The sequence below is a fragment of the Calidris pugnax genome, unplaced genomic scaffold, assembly GCF_001431845.1.
Source record: "Calidris pugnax isolate Ruff unplaced genomic scaffold, ASM143184v1 scaffold222, whole genome shotgun sequence".
Taxonomy (NCBI): domain Eukaryota; kingdom Metazoa; phylum Chordata; class Aves; order Charadriiformes; family Scolopacidae; genus Calidris; species Calidris pugnax.
In genome coordinates, this window is record NW_015091085.1 from 255,507 (window position 1) to 272,403 (window position 16,897).

General features: G+C 42.6%; 1 protein-coding gene across 2 annotated transcripts in view; it reads left to right on the forward strand.

Annotated features, from left to right (window-relative positions):
• Window positions 1–2,514: 2,514 nt before the first annotated feature.
• Window positions 2,515–16,897, forward strand: part of GLI3 (GLI family zinc finger 3) — a 248,551-nt gene continuing 234,168 nt past the window's right edge. For both annotated transcript variants that reach the window (XM_014957727.1, XM_014957728.1), the window contains exon 1: window positions 2,515–2,680. In XM_014957727.1, coding sequence (XP_014813213.1) covers window positions 2,557–2,680 — 124 coding nt within the window. In that variant the 5' untranslated portion in view covers window positions 2,515–2,556. The remainder of the gene's footprint in view (window positions 2,681–16,897) is intronic.

The window sequence follows — 16,897 nt, forward strand, 5'->3', positions numbered from 1 at the left end:
CTTCGCCTCCTTCCTTTTCTGAGCGGCGAGTAGGCTCCGGTGGTACTGGGAGTGCTGTCCTGCCACGGTGGAGAGGGGAAGCAGGTGGAGATAAGCGAGGGGCTCCTTGTCTGCAGAGACATCTGTGTGGCAGGAGGTGGTGGAACCACTGCAGATACCTGTCATCGTTTTTGTGACCTTTGCCCACGTGTTCCGTGCCACTCTGCTGGCCTCCTGCAATGGGGGCAAAGAATGTGGGCTTCTTCCTTTCTAGTTGAGTAGGGAGCATAATTGTTTCCTTTCATGTCTTTTAGCCAAAAGGAACGGGCTTGTGAACCGAGGACAGAAGAAAACGGGGGGAAGATTCTGCAGCTTCCCCCGCCAAGCTGACACAGTCAAACTCTTTGATGTAAAGGAAGATGCTGCCTGGGTAGCAGACTTGGCCCTTAAAAGCCAAAACAGAAGAAAAATAACCACAGCTGAAAATGTATAGCTCTTTAAAGCAGATTTTGGTATTTATGTGGCCTGGGCTGTACAGAGAAAACAAACATGTACTGGTCAGCGTGGGGTGAAGAGCTTGGCAGCATCCCCCCGTTTCTGCCAATGCAAGGGACTGAAAAGCCTGATACACATGATAACTGGCCAAAGCTGTGGATGCTCTTGCATGAGGTGTGTGAGGGTAAAGGGGGAGAAAGGATAAGAAATTTGGGAAGGTGCTTTTCCCAAGCTCGTATGAGTCCTGTCCACAAGGAGATTTGTGCGTCGCTGGGTCCAAGTAAGGGCTGTTGCAGGTGGTGCATTGTTAGATCTCTCCTGCTTCCTATTTGAAGACACTTGATGTTCCCCTTCTTGTTCTGGCAGGAAGTTATTTCACAGATCACAACAATATTTATAGCGCGTTCACAGGTCGATCTTGAAAGTACTCTTAGAAGCACTTTGCCATGGCAGGTGGAGCCTTGTTATTCTGGTTTTTAGCAAGAAAGGATCTCAAGGGAAGACAAATGCCTTGCCGAAGGGTAGACCAGTAGGTCGGTGGCAGAGAGTCTCTGATATCTAGTCCAATTCCTTGGCTGTGCTGCCTGGCTAAATAATGATTCATTTAGCGATTGGGCTCTTCTTTGATCCCTACTGTATAACAATGAGGCTTTGGAGTGGTTTATTGTGCTATTAAAAAGAACTCCTACTAGGGAGGTGGGAAGGGGAAGGTTTACTAGACAGCTGTGTTTGTGATGAATTGGCTTTGTAGCCTTTTTTGGGGGTTGTTTTTTTGGTTGGTTGTGTTTGGTGGTTTGTGGTTTTTTTTTTTTGTTTTTTTTTTGGACTGTCAGAATTGGGGAAACAGGTTGCTCATGTAATTATACTTCATTATAGTTTACTTTGTGGCTTGTTTTGAAGCCTTTGGTTTTTTAATTCATTTAAAAGTTATTCTAGAACAGTGCGACTTCCTTCCGTTTCAGACCCTTTCAGCTAATGACCGCAGCGCTGCTCGGAGCTGAAAACACTCTTTTTATTATTATTTTTTTTGTTGTTGTTGCCTAAGATCGTGTTCAAAACTACCGAAATACACAGGTACTTCAGTTCTAGGCGTGGTGTGTGCTGAATATTGATGGTTTGTTTAAAGCTGACTTGGGCAGGCTGGTGTGCGTCAAACTAAGCTGCGGACGAGCGCCTGGAAATGCTTGTGTTCTTCACAGCCCAAGATCCCTGCAGTCTCAGGGCCTGGGATGGATGCACTGCTGAACAAGCAGTGTTACCCTTTCCCAAGCTTGTGGGCTTCTGGGTTTATTTCAGGAATGTCAAAGCTCTGAGAATAAGGAGAAGTGATAACACAGGGTATGAAATAAATGTATCGCTGGAGATGGCGCTGAGAACATCCAGGAAAGGGAGAATAACCAGGGACACGACGCTGCAGAGTTTCCCATTTTCAGCTTTTTCATGCAAAAGAAAGTGAGCTCATTGTCTGCCACAAGCAATAATATTTGCCTTTCCCTGTGGTTTTCAGGGTGTTGCTCCAATGCACTTTTGTTTGAGTTAGATTTCTGAACAAACAAAGTGAGAGGTGTTTACACGAGTAAGACAAGGTGTAGAGATAGACAGGATAATTCTTGCTGCAGTCTGTTCGGAGAGCGGGGATGTTGAAATTTAAATATTTGGCTTCTACAGTCAACACGAAGGCCTGTCTTAATTTCTTCTGTTCCAGAGCACTCTGGATGTAGGAGAATATTACTGGCTTTTTTCCCCTGGGTCCATTAAAACCCTACAGGCTTCCAAAAATTGACCTACCCATCAAGCAGCGTAGTGATTTTGATGCTGATTCTCTTTAAAGGCAAACCTACTTCTTTTTGGTGTTAGTGTTTCCTTAAATTCCTCAGGAATTAGTGCATGCAAACATGATTTGATGGGCATCCAGGCCATTTGTTGGCCTGTGGGCTGCTAATTCAGATGTCCTGCAGGCTCTTCTTCAGGTGAGAGGTGTGAGCGGTTTTGGGCTAAGCTTTTGCATAGTTTTAAAGTTTATGGCTCTCTTTTTTCGTTCAGGTATTAGCACGAGGAGATCTGAAGTAATGAGAAGTCATCATGGAGGCGCAGTCCCATAGCTCTACCACGACGGAGAAGAAAAAAGTGGAGAATTCCATCGTGAAATGCTCCAGTCGAACAGATGTCAGTGAGAAAGCTGTTGCCTCCAGCACAACTTCCAATGGTGAGTAACAGCAGGGATTTACTAGCAGCCAAACCTACAGTAATTTTATGTTCACTGCATTCCTTGTGAATTGAGCATTTGCACCTGGATCAGTGTTTGTTCTAAGGAAAGGCTAAAGAAAACGAACGAGGGGGGGTAGGGGGGTGGTGGTGGAAAGTGGTAGGATACAATAAGGCCTGTTTTGGCATCAGGCGTAGTCTTTTTCTTCCAGATGTTCTAATTTGAGATGTAAATGTGCTAAGTTATTTATTATAGGAAGTTCCTGTTTTTGGCGTTTTGGAAATTGTCTTGATTAGCCTGGCAGGGCTTGCTAATGCTTTGCATTTGGCCATTGAAATCTCTTACGCTAGTTAGATAATTAGTTATTACAAAAGAGGCAGAAGTAGCTCTGTCAAAATTAATGGCAAAGGTTTTTTTTTTTCCTTCCCTTCTCTTCTTTTACAAATAAACTTGCTTCTCACAAAGGGCTGCCCCCACCTCCCCAAAGTTCTTTAATGGCCGGGGACAAAACATCAAGCTAAGAGTGTATCCTCCCGTGAATTCATTTCCAAGTTGTGAATGTGCAGCTTGTGGATTTGCAAAACTGGGGTAGTTTGCTTAATTCTCCCCAGAGATTACCTCACTTGACAATTTTACATGTTCTCTGCCTCTCTGGAGAGCGTGTAATCCCAGCCCTGGGATTGTTCAGTGTAAGAAGGCTGAGTGTGTTGGTCTCTACTAATGCAAAACTCTCTTTGCATTAGGAAGGAAAACTGCTTGAAAAGGTGTGGGCAGATTTTAGACCTTTAGTGGATTTTGAATAGCTGCAGATTAATTGTTGGTGGTTTTTTTTTTTGCAAATCAATCTAATAATGGTTAAAAACGGAAGATGTCTTTCTGCATATTTTGGAGTCCTGGTGTGGAAAAACATTTTTTGTTCATCCTTTCTGCTTCCATCATGCTCGCTTCCCTGGGCTTGTGGGCCAGGTCAGGTTCTCACTTTGATGTCTTGAAGAAAGGTTTCTGCAGCATGTATCTCCCACTGAACTAAAGCAGAAAATACATGAATCCTACAGCCATACGAGAGGGGAATCTCTGTGGGTCAGTAAAAATTAGATGGCACATATCCCAGTATCCTTCTGTGTGACTGGGCTGCAGATTCAAAGCAAACTCAGCACCTGCTGACCTACTAGTTGGAGTTGATCCCCACGAGAGCCTAGAAACTCTTGAGTGGCTATGGAAAAAGTTGCATCAGTTTTCTGAGGCATATGAAATGAGATCCTCAGCTGGTGTAAGTCAGCACAGATCCGTTGCTGTCAATAGAATTACAGTGGTTCACATTAGCTGAAGAGCTCCCCATTGTATTTTTTTTTTCCCCCCGATAATAGGATTTTCCACATTGGCCCAACTTTTCAAACAGATGCACACTTAAACACATACACGTATTGTTTGATGTGTCAGGGGTTTGTACTCAATCTCAATATTGGCACATACCTCTGACTGTTTGGGCTAGCTTTAACGTTATCGTTAAACATTTAGGTTGAGAGGGCTAAAAATAAAGCCTTCAAGATGTTTTTGCCTGATTCTGACACTGATTTACCCTGTGGTCGAATCGGTTTTTTCTCTCTACTCTGCCTATCAGCTTTAACGGTCATATTAGTTCTTAACTACCTGCTTCATTTAGGTGGTGTATCCCTGGGTGTCAGGGGCATCAAACTCCAAGAGCTGGAATGATTATAAGTCTAATGAATGACTAGAGATTTCTGTCACTAGAATTGTCTCCTCTTAATGGAAGGAGATGCTAATGTAGTACACATCCTGGGGCCTGAGGCCTCCTTTTGTTAAGGTAATGACAGTTTCCTTTGTTTTTAGTGACTAAGGGTTGGTCTTGTTAGTCTTTGTATTTAGGGAAGTCACCAGGGTCTCCGAGGTTTGGGTTTCTAATCTACCTTCATGTGTAACCAAGCAAATGGTTTTCCAGAGATCCAGGGTTAGCCTTCAGAGGGGTAAAAATTTCCATTCCTTGCTGGAGATGAAAAATTTCCTTTGAGTGTAGAGACTCCACGGAGCACGTACCAAAACAAATGCTAAGAAATACCAAAACTTCAGGAACTTAAACATGAGTTTTACTTTTGCAATGTTTTATACTTTTACTTCTTGCAGATGTGATTGTCATGATAATGAATTTTGGTGACAAGGAGCGATTTGCATGAAAGCTGGAGCTTGCATTGCATTTGCATCTTTTGTTCTTTAATGCTGCAATGAGTATTATTACAGGAACATCATCAGTTGATATAGGACACCCCTCCTACAAAAAAATGCAGCTTTTGTTGATTCAGTGCCCCTTTTTTTTTTTGCAGAGGGCTGTGGTAATGTTAAATGGTAGTGATTTGCATTTGAATGCTGTGTTAAACAAGGTAAGGTACCCTTAAAAATAACAAAAGGATGGAATGATCCACGCTGGTTTCTTCAGAAGGCTCTGCAGAGCAACATCTGCCTATCGTAGCCATGTCACCTCATGAGCACGTCTAATATCAGTCCTTCTCTGCTTAATTAGCAAACTTGGCAAGGTACTTGAGTGAGGGCTGTCTGAGGTGGGATGTGGAAACCAGTATTTTCTCAGTGGCTCTGCTGTCCTCTGAAAGAGTCAGTCAGTGCTTGGATCATAAATAGATAGAAAACTCTTAGTTGCCAGTTTTATGCAGAGCTCACCATCATGAAGAAGCAAAGAAAATGCCATTATTTCAACAGCTCCGAGGGGTTAGTGACATACCCAGGAGGAGAACCTACCTTAACCTGAATATTGAGGCTTTAAAATGGTTACGAGGTGCGAACTGTTTGTTGAAGACCCTGCTGTAAACCAAGATGTGAAGGAAAAGGTGATGTGGAAGGGCAGGTCCTGTCTTAGCCCTAAGTACCTAAGGCAAGTGAAGAGACCCAGGCTTTTGGGTGCCCCTTGGAAGGTCCCTGTTGGGTTGTAGGCTCTAACACTACGCAAGCGTGGGCTGTCGTTGACCCGTTAGCCACTTCTGCCCAGTTCCTGTCACTGCTTAACACAAAAAAGGTTTCTGGGGCTGCTCACCTAACTTCAGACTCTGGCCATACCGCTAAAATGGCTTGTACTGCGTTAGATAAGGGCCTGCCAGCATTTCCATTATAAACCCCTAATTTCAGGGGTTTATAACTAAGCCATTAAAATGCGCTCCGGGCCGCAACATGTGGGGAAGGTCTTAGTGCTGGAGCAAATTAAAACTTCTTTTAAAAAATACGTGATTGAAAAAGTGAAGGGAAAAAAAAATATCATAATTTGTAATAACTAACAAAAATCTTTGGTGCACTTTGATCCCCCAGTGGGACTTTGTCATTTGGGACCGCTCTTGCTTTTGTTTTGAATTCATTTTTGCAAGCTTTTGATCTTTTCTCCTTTGTGTTTCATTTTGTGTATCTCAACCAAACTGCAGGCGGTTTACTAGGATAAATTGCAAATTGTTCCTTTAACTCCTTCTTTGTTTGACTGCTATATTTACTGCCAGGCTAATATCCAAGGGGGGGAACACTGCTAAAGGAAACTGCTGACGGAGATGCTCATCCACAAAAGGCTTCATGAATTAGAAGTTTGTGGTAGGGAAGAAAGTGAGCTTAATTTTGTGTATGGTGTGATATGATAGCCTCAGACTTTGCTTTGGCAAAGTAGTAACAGTAACAAATAATTAGAGTGACCACGTCACTGGTCTTCCAGCAGAGTAATGAGCCCAGCATCCTGGACCATCCTTGCTGTGTATGAAGTCAGGCTTTGTCTTCTCACGTGCCCATCCCTGCCACTTCTCTGGAGACTAAGCAGCAAGACCCCTACCATGTCTATGCATGTATTTAGGTCATCATCCTGAAAGCTGCTCCGTGCACACGCAGGTTCCTATCAAGTTGTGCAAGGAATAGCTTTCTGAAGAGAGGTATGGTGTTAAAGGGTGGGTGTCAGGAGGATGGGGCCAGTTGTTTTTCAGTGGTGCCCAGTGACAGGACAAGAAGTTCCACCTAAACATGAGGAGGAACTTCTTTCCTGTGAGGGTGGCAGAGCCCTGGAAGAGGCTGCCCGGAGAGGTGGTGGAGTCTCCATCTCTGGAGACATTCCAAACCCACCTGGAGACGTTCCTGTGCAACCTGCTGTGGGTGGCCCTGCTTTGGCAGGGGGGTTGGAGACTAGATGATCTCCAGAGGTCCCTTCAAACGCCATATCATTCTGTGATTCTATATCCATTGATAAACTCATTAAAGTTAGTTCTGTGCTCCACTTGAGGAGCCTTTTTGTGGTATTACAGGTCTGCCCTGCTAGACCTCTGTTGGATAATCCGATATCTCCTATAATTTCAAGTAATCTTGGTGTTAAGAAGAAACCTTCAGGTGAAGGCTGTGAAGGCTGCAGGGTTTCGCAGTGTGACTTGCCTTGCTGCAAGCATGAACCTTCAGCTCCAGTCCAGCAAGCTCTCCAGCTTTCTGCTCTCCAGCCTTGCTTTAGGCAGAGGAATGGCTCCCTTGGCCCCTGTGAGGGTATTTGCGTGCCTACAATTAGGCAGTGGCTTTAATGCTTTGCCAGGCTGGCCGCTTCCACTCTGTGCTCTGCTTTGTAGGTGAATCAGAATTAGAGTACTTCCTCAGAGGCATTGACCAACAAACCCCACGCTAACCTATCACAGCCCTCAGCTAGATGCCATGTATTTATTTATTTATTCCCTCAATCTGTAGTACGGGTATAATCAATTGTTTGCTTTCTTTTCTAAAAAGTACAGGGAATTTCAGCGTAGGATGAATGAACACTTTTACAAGGCAAACTTGCACTTTGCAGCATTGCTTGGAGACCGTTATGACATTATAATACTGTGCTCAACCCTGATTTATTTACTGTTTGGCTTGTAAGTTTTGTTGGTGACTAAAATGCTTTCTTCTTTTGCACATTTTGGCTCTAAACTGGTGTTTTTAACGTTGCATTAAAACAATGCAGTTATTGTATAGGGAGACCTTCAGTGTCTGACAGGCAAGCACTTATTTTCAGTTTGATGTGTTTTGTCTAGTTTTTGACCCATGAGCTCGTTCCAGTGTAATCTGATATTTCTTATTAACCTATTACTCTGCCTTAAAAAAAAAAAAAGCTAATTATAAACGTATGTAGGTTGTGGACTTGACTACCTTTATCAGAATCAGATAGTTATTGAGAACATACTTTAAAGTGATAGAAAGCAGAAATTATTATCTTAATGATGATGTAACTTAAAACCAAGCTTGATAGATGAATAAATGAGAGGAAGTTCATTCGTCCACTTTGATTCTTTCAGAAGAAAAGCCAGTTTCATCTACATCTCGTTTTTTTTCTTTTTTTTTTTTTTTTTCTTCCTAGTAGTTCTTTCAGGACTGAATGAGAGACGTATTCAGCTGTCTGCAGCCCTGTGAGAGTCACTTCTCCTGTTTAAACTTTGAGTTGGTTGCTTGTCCTGCTGCTTGCTTTCGAGCTCACCATAAAATAGGCATTAATCATAATACCCATTTTGGGCCCCCTCGTTGGACTGATGTGTTCAGGGTCCCGTTGAGAGGTCAGGGTTCAAAAGAGGTTGTTAGGTATCACGAAACATTGCCTGTACTTATTTTAGTGGCCTGCAAATTGAGTCCCGAATTGATTAGATGAGACTTGATTCTGCAAAGAGATCAGGAGATGCCTTCCTCCTCTCCTGAAATCAGAGGGGATGGAAGGGCCCTCTTCACCTCTCATTTTCAGATCAAGGAGAAAACAACATCCTGTACTATTAGATATTGGAAGTGATGATCTTCAATGTATAGTTTTTTTGAAGGGTTTCATTTCTCAGCGAGACAAATCTTGCAAGTAATTCCTATGTGTGATGGTGGCACATGGAGGCACGAAAAATAAGGGTAGAATGGTCACGTGTTGGGGTGTGGAAAAGTAAGGGCAAGGACCTGAACTTGTCAGATTTTGCATACCCTTCTGTTCTAATAATTGTGGCCAGGTCCTAGGAGAATAAACTGAAGGAAGGTACCTATCCTTGGGGAGGATGAGCTCTCCTGATGCTTGGAAATATTGGAGGTTGTAATTAAGTGGGGACTGCATGTCTTGGTATATTGTAATCTGATGTGAGTAGCTGATTAAATACACGTTCATTCGGAGTAATGCACCCGTGGTCCTTTATGCTTACTAATAAAATTCCAGGCATCAAGTTAAGAGTTTATTGAAGACCGTAGTAACTCATTCTGCCTGATATTATTTTCTGGTGGTGTTCCTCAGTGAGCCAGCCCTACCCTTGCCCTGCTCTAAAGCCAATCATCTGCAAGTGCAATACGGTATTGCTTCATTAATTCTGCTGAGATTTCCCTCCTTTTTTCCCCCCCCTTCTCTCCCCTCCCTGCAGTGGTTAATAGCATAAGGGATATTAAATGTCAATCCTGCTGTATCCCTTTGCAAGTTCCAGAAAGAGATGATTGAGTGGCTTATCCCTGCAATCACTGTAATCAGTAAGTAATGACTTAACATCCTGCTGGATAACACGAGGTGGAATCGGGAGAAAACATTAGTTAGCAGCAGAAGCTTGCCACCTGGACAAGGTGGAGGTTAAATTTAGGGAATTATACACTGGGGATTTTTTTTCCTGAAAAAAACAACAAAAAAAAACCCTACCCAAAACGCCCAAGACGCAATATTATGATTTTACCTGGGTTTTTAAAACAGAGTAAGTGGGTCTCTGCAACATGGCATCGGTACCGTGCTCTGTAGCTTATGCTTTGTTTTGCAGGAGTCCTTTATCAGTCAGCCCTCAAAAAATTCAGGCATTACAGCCCACGGTACTGGGGAGGTTGGGAAGAGCAACCAAGAGGTTTGATTTTTAGTAGGAAAAAGGCTTCTGGCAGCTGAAGCTTCAGTGATGTTGTGAGCCTTCCAGAAAAGGGCTTGCTCACTGCCGTTAAGCGCTGGTCTCTGGGGAAGGTACCCCAAAAGAGAAAATTTCCTCCTAATGACCCTGCACGGCTGCTCTGAGCGATGGCACCTCCCTCCCCACCACTGGAAAGGGGTGTCAGCAAGCCCATGGGTGCTGGGTGGCTGGGGAGGATTGGAAGGGCACCCAAAAAATACCACGGCAGAAAAGTCTCTGAGAGTTTTCCTGGGTCCTGAGAAGAGACCAGACTTGGAAATCTGCAAGCGAAGGAGCTACGTGGAGTAGAGCTTCTTCATAAAGCAAATAAAGAGAATTTTTAAAAATCCTTCTAATTGACTTAAAACCAGGCAACCCCTCTGGCAGGCGCAGCATTTGGCTTTACGATTTGAGCTGTGTAAATTAAGGCAGTTGGAGTAATTAAATTACTTAACAGGTTTTCAAATGGCATTCATCTTTTCTTTTCGAGATGTTTTCTGTTTCATATCTGTCTCCAGTTAAAAGGAAATAATCAGGCGTCAGTGTTGCATTTGATTATATCCCTGCTCTGTATGTTTCTATTTACTCCCCCTCTGCCTTTTTTTAATTTTTTTTTTCTTTTTCTTTTCCGGAAGATGTGAAGCCTCAGCTTCTGCTTACATAGAAATTGTTACTAAATACATATGCCAATAAGTGAGTGAAGTGTGCTGAGGGTATGGTATGTGATTATGTAAAGAAGGTACTGTATTAAAACTACATTCTCTGTATTCTTTCCAAGCCATACCTCATTATTTTAGGGGTGAGGGCGGGAGGAGAGGGAGATGCATTCTTTTGCCATCCCAACTAAGAGGGAATGAGATAGATTTATTGCCACGTTATTATCTTATTTCCCATTAAAAGTCTTTGCCTTTGATGTGTACTGCAAGTGGTCACAATTTAATTTGCAGATTCTATTTTTTGTTCATAAGGCTGGCAATTCAGAAAAATGTGGATTTACTTGTAAATGTGATCTTCAAGTAACTTCATTGTATCTTTCAAGTGCGCAGGGGCTCTTTGGGAAAGAGAAGTACATAGGAAATACTGGATTTTGTTCAGATGATTTTTAATATTTGGCTTGTAAGGCTTTGTGGGTCAGATTATCAAAAAGCAGTTCGGAGTGGTGTGCCTGCGATCAGCTGGAATCTTGCTACACAGGAGCTGTGTGTGCACATTCTTTGCACATGCCAACCGCTTAAAATGCGCCGGTTTCCATCCGTTTAGTACCACTTTTTATGCATGTTCCCCATGCAGCCAAGTGAAAAATGTGAAAACTTAAGTCCCACACGTAAAATAGCTTCACAATGCACCCAGATATCCCAAACTTAAGTGTTTTTGTGGTTTTTTTTTTTTGTTCTGCTAAATAGCACAGATGTGTACTGATGGAGTTTTTCCTAGGGTGGGATGATAAATCACTGAAACTTCAGTTAGCATTGCAAACTGTGGGCTCTCTTTCTTGCTCTCTCTCTGTCCCTGTCGTGTGCTTGCTTTTCTCTTCTTTTGCAGCGAAGGGGTTCATACATAACAACAGAGGATTTGGTTAGAAAAGTTCCTTCTGGGCCTGACCGGTAGTGTTTTCCCCTCCTCCTGCTCTCTTTCTTTTCTCTCCTTCTTTCTCTCCTTTCTCTTCTCCCTCTTTTCTTTTTTTTTCCCTTTTTTTTTTTTTTGTTTTCCCCTCCTCCTGCTCTCTTTCTTTTCTCTCCTTCTTTCTCTCCTTTTTCTTCTCCTTCTTTTCTTTTTTCCTTTTTTTTTTTTTTTTTTTTCCCCTTTCTCTTTCTTTCTTTTAGTTTTCGGAAAGTTGAGTTCCATCCCAATTATTAAATCTTCGGAGACCATTCCCACATGGTTCTGTAAATGGTAGCTTCATCCTGAGTTCTTTCATCTCTTTTCCTGCTCTCCTGGCTTGACAGTTGAAAAGGTCTGACTGTGCCACACAATGGTTTGATTGGTTTCTCTAGGGGAGGCTTTACCCTGCCTCATCATTCGCCAGGCAGGTGGACCAGAAAGTCTCTTGATTCTTTTGTTGCCTCTCAAAGTCCGAGGTCTTTGACTGAATAAATCCTCCGTCATGGGATAATTTGCTAAAAGGAGACTGAAAGATGTGAGAGAAAAGCCTCACTACTTGGGTGCTGAATTAATGAAATAACTGGGCCTTGGAGTTTGCAATTGAAAAATCACCAGGAATGCAATGGGTGGAGACAGGCTTCAGAAATGCAAGCCCCTCTCTTCCCCGTAATAAACTTAGGAGAGCTTTAAATGATATTACTAAATACGCCGGGCTCGGGGTGAGGTTATTTGCATTTGCAGCCCCTGTTCGGCGGGGGGAAACCCGGGCAGAATAAAAAGGCGTTTTGGTGCAGGGCCTAGTTAGTCATTAGATGATTACGAGGGGCCGGAAAGAATTCCATATGACAGAACTAGGGTTGAGTTAACACAGGACGAAAAGTAATTTACAGATAGGCTGTCCTCAGCCATCTTCGTGGCCCCTGATAAGGTTTCATTTCAGAATGGATAGGCGACATTTCCACTTACGGGCCCATTCTGCGACACCTGTGATAACAGCTTCTGGATCCTAATTGAAATTGGTTTCAAAATGGATTTTCACTTTTCTCTGTCTGTGGAAAATATTGAATGGACTCAGAGCTGCCACAGAGAATCCCAGACCTTGGAAAATGGAGCAAGAAGCCAGGATCATCTTTCATAACTGTGTCGATGATATGACAGTTTTGTTATCTGTCTTATTAATGAAATCATTGATCACCTGATGAGGGAGATAATAAACTACATTTTTGCCGCTGCTCGGGAGGCTCAATTAGATTTTTTAAAAAATACACATGGGGGAAAATCAAGCCAAAAGACTGAAGTGCACGTTTTCAGGTCTATTTTCAACTTTGTTTTTTTCTTGAAGATTTTCAGACGGAAGAGAAGTCACTGAGATTGTAAAATGCTGAAGAAAAAAAAAAAAAGAAAAAAAGCAAACCTGATGCTCACGTTAAGACTTAGTTATTGGTTTTTGTTTTTAACCAAACCGCCCTAAGTAAATAACACTTAAGTCCTAGTAAGTGCCATGGAAACTCAGATGAACTGAGAAACAATGGAGCTCAATTTTAGCTGAAGTGGGATTAGTGATCCCAACTCTCTGAATGCCCTGACGTGGACAAAGGCTGATGCTAAGTGTAGCCAGCGCTTTGCCGCGATGCTGCTTCTCCTGAAAATTATTTCTCCTTTAAAAACGAGTGTCAGACTTCAGCCGTTAATGCTGCTCTTTGGAAAAAAAAAAAAGAAGATTTTTAAACGCCAGCAAACGTAACAAACCTCCTGCTCGGGGTAAAATGCGTGGGAAATAAAACCTGAAAGGATTTGGTGATGTGTTGTTTCCCTGGTTGTTTTCTAATTGTTGGGGAAAGGGATAAATCTGTTGTTGGTGCTCGGCTGCTCTGGAATGCGAGCTGTATTCCTCCAGGAAGGTGGGAAGGGATAGTTTTTCTGAGGAGGGATGCTGGTGACTTCTCATATTTCCCTGTGAATTGTATCCTAGGTGTTTCTGCGGTCCCTCCGCTGGTGTGGGTCAATCTATCCCCCCCTTTTTAAGCTTGAAAGGGGAGCTCTGATCAAAGGCTTGAATGACGTCACTGATCTCTGGTGATTGATTAGGAACAGAAGTTCTGGAGCATTTTTGCATGTCCGCCTTTTCCTTATCACTTCAAATCCATTAGTGCCTGCCCATTAGGGTAGCTTTCAGTCAGGGGAAAAATAATCCACACACATATATATATATTCCCCCCCCCCATGTGTATTTTATACAGGGAGAAAAGGAATAGGAGTGTGTACAGGCTTCATGGTCTCAGTTATAAATGTATTTTGCTTGAATGTAAAAGGAAACAATTTTTGTTGGTGTGTTGGTAAAGGGGATATTTATTAATTGCTAAACTCTTGAGTGTAATTCTCCTCTGTTCTGCAGCTGCTCTCACAGGCTGAAATCCACCTAGTTCTCTCTCATCAGTGGGTTTTTGGCTGCTCCCCCTTCTATTGCTGTAGTTCCCCCAGAGAGGAACCATGCCCCTGCTTGTTATTTCTCTGCTGTGCCTGTGATGCACGTTAAGATCCACTCTGTGCCACAGTGGCTTAGAGATACTTCGTCATTAGAGATTGAAAAATAAATATTTTAAAGGTATGCTTCTTGGAAGTTTGGAGTTAGCCAGAGGTATGTTAAGCTGTTGAGAGAAAAGACCTTTGGTTTGTAAGGGAGGAGCAGTCCTTGGTGGTGTGGGAGGTCGGGCCACGGGGTTTACTGGTGTCTGTAGGGGTGGTGTGTGGAAGCAAGCAGTACAGGACCTGAGTCTGACTGCACCGTGGTGTAGATGAGGAAGATGGGTGGTGTGAGGCTGGAGTCCATCCCTAAGTATCCCACTTCTAGCCCCATATTGTGATTTAAATGAGGAACTTAAAAACTCTGCGCAGGCTTTAAAAATCTTGAGTTAATTAATTATTCTGGTAAGTGGAAGCTTTCATGTAGGATAATTCAAAAATGTTAATGTTATTTTCATGTATCTCTTCTCCCCTTTCTCTTCGGTAGGTTGGCTCATTTCTCTCTCTCTCTCTCTCAAATCTCCTTCGCTCTCTCTTCTACTGTTGTGCATTTCACACCAGGAGATGACAAGTCTTGTGATTGCAGCAGAGGCAATTGAAAGAAAATAAAAAGAGAGTTCTTTTTCTCTGGTGCTGGCCCATGAACATACCGTAAAAATTGGATTAGACACACCTAGAGTTGGGATTGATTGCATCTTGAATGGGAAATTAGAACATCTGAAAAATTCCTTTTTGGATGGAACAGAAGCACAAGAAGGAAAAGTTGGATGGAAACCAGAGAAGAACTGTAAATCACTATTAAAGTTACTTCCTATGGTTTACCATTGGCTGTCAAAGAAAATTGCCTCGGGCTTGTTTATAGCTAATTCCCTCTATAGAAAACTTCAATTTGTGGACTGGCCTCTGAACGGGATTGATAACTCTGTTTATAGACCGGGATGGGTATCTAAAGATAACAGATAATGCAAATGAGCCTTTTTTTTTTGATAAGCCAGGGAAGCAATTATGGATACAACTTGGTTGATGGATTTCAGAGTGCCTTTTCAGAGAGTATAGATTTTTTTCTTTTTTTTTTTTTTTGCATTATAGTTTTCTTAGCGGTGTTAGAAAAACAAAATCAAAGTCAGTTGAATAGAACTAAAAAGATGGAGAGGCTGATACAACCAGCTTTCCTACCACTTGTAAACATAGGGAATCAGATTAAAAAAATAAACAGGCAGTCCTCAGCCTTCTGTGGGAGAAATATGATTTGATAAAAGTGTGTGTTTAATATTCAATTTACAGTTTCATCCGAAGTGTGTAAGCCTAGATGTCCCGCGGGAGTTTACAGCCTGCTCCAACTTTACCTCAGATAAAATGCTCCTCGTAAGCTGTCTTCCTGTTTTTATTCTCAAATTTGTATTTCTGCTGGAGGGGAGGAGGGCGGAGGCTAGACCTTGTGAGTTTTTCCATCCTCCCGGGGGGATGCTCAGCACCTGGGATGATGAAACCTTTAAACCTGGGCTGATTTCAGCCCTGACCTCAAGGCGTAGCTCCGGAGGGGGCTGCAGCACCTGGAGTCGAGAAGGAAGAGCACCATGGACTTTTTCCATTGGAAAAGTGGCTCTGGAGGTGGCTGCAGCACCTGGCACTCTTCCTTCTCAACTCCATGGACTTTTCCTATTGGAAGTGCCCGGGAAGCCACATGGCTTCTCTCAGCCAGGAGGAGAGCTCGTCGGGGCTGGTGGCTGTGGGATGGGAGAGGGGAGGCTTGGCTTCCCCACCTCAGCTGACATCCATCCTTTCCTGGGGTTCAGGCACAAAATGGGGAGCACAGGATCCACAGTGAGACAGGGAAGAGATAAAAATCACCCTGTAAAAGGTGCATGGTATGCATTCGTAGTTATAATTTCATACTGCTCTTTAGTCATAAGACTGAGCTTTATATTATTTAAGGCCCCGGTCCGCAACTCACTGAAATACTGGAAGGATGTTTAGCAACTTTAATGAGTCCAGGGTTTAAGTATTTAATCTTACATGTTGCTTTCCAGTCTCCTTACTCAAGCCATTGTCTTTTTGGACATCCCCCTTCAGTGGGACGTCTGGGCTCCCAGCATCCTTGATCACTGAATTATAACCTTTGTCTCTGAAACTTGAGATCATTTCTCAGGACCTAGTCCTGGAAATGGGCTTTCTTTTAGCAGTGTCTTATTTGAAGGCTCTTCTGTATGATCAGAAAAAAAAAAAAAAAGAAAAAAATAGTTATGACTTGGTTTCCATGCAGTTGTAATAATTAGAGTGACTCCTTGTAGTTTGAACTATTCCAGTTTTCAGGGGTTTGGTAAGATATAAATTTTGCTTCTGTCATGATGCCAGTTGGCACAACTGCCATTGACTTCCAAGGGAGCAGCATGGGAATCCGTTTACTTTAATTGATGTTTGAATGTTCAGTCACAAACTGCTGTAAAACTCTTCTGTTTTTCACAAGCGTTTTCAGTGCTTTCATAACGGATCGCGCCTCTCACTGCAAAGCCAGTACAATTTTGCTCAGAGAAATGCCAGGCTTCTAATCTGTTACCTGAACATTATTTTAAACCTCTCCTTTTCCGATTGTGTGCATGATGAATTATTTCTTTAGAGACTTTTGGCTGAAGAGTTAGAGGGAATGGACATGGGTGTCTTTCAAACACCGGCACGGATACAGGATCACAGTGGCTCTGCCCAAAAAACATGGATCTGGAATCCCTCAAGGGATTTCTCCCAATTTGATTCCCAGCATTCATCCCAGCCTAAGTCAGGGCCGTGTTTTCTAAGTATTGGTCAAGGACAAATATTTATGGTAGGTTTTATTTAATATTTTCAGTTTGATGTGGATCAGCATCTTCTTCTGACAGTCTCCCTGAGCTTAAAATACCTGTTCCAAGGCACCATTTTGGTTGCTGACGTGGTAGAGGTTGATGTTGCATATGGAAGAGCAGAAACAATTCAGAAGCTCTGTTCTCAGCTTTGAACACTTCCCTTTGGTTGTTCAGAGGATAGGAGGAGGTAGGTTGGTTTTGCTATCGAAATTTCCAAGGACCTTTTTCTTCAGCTATCTAGCTTAAATCAGAATTAAAGCCTTGCATATATTTCCTTTGGCACCATGAAATCGTTTATTTTTTTCGCTGTGAAATAACCCCAGTATGAAGGATACCAAAACATCTCAAGTAATGAAAATATTTCAAGG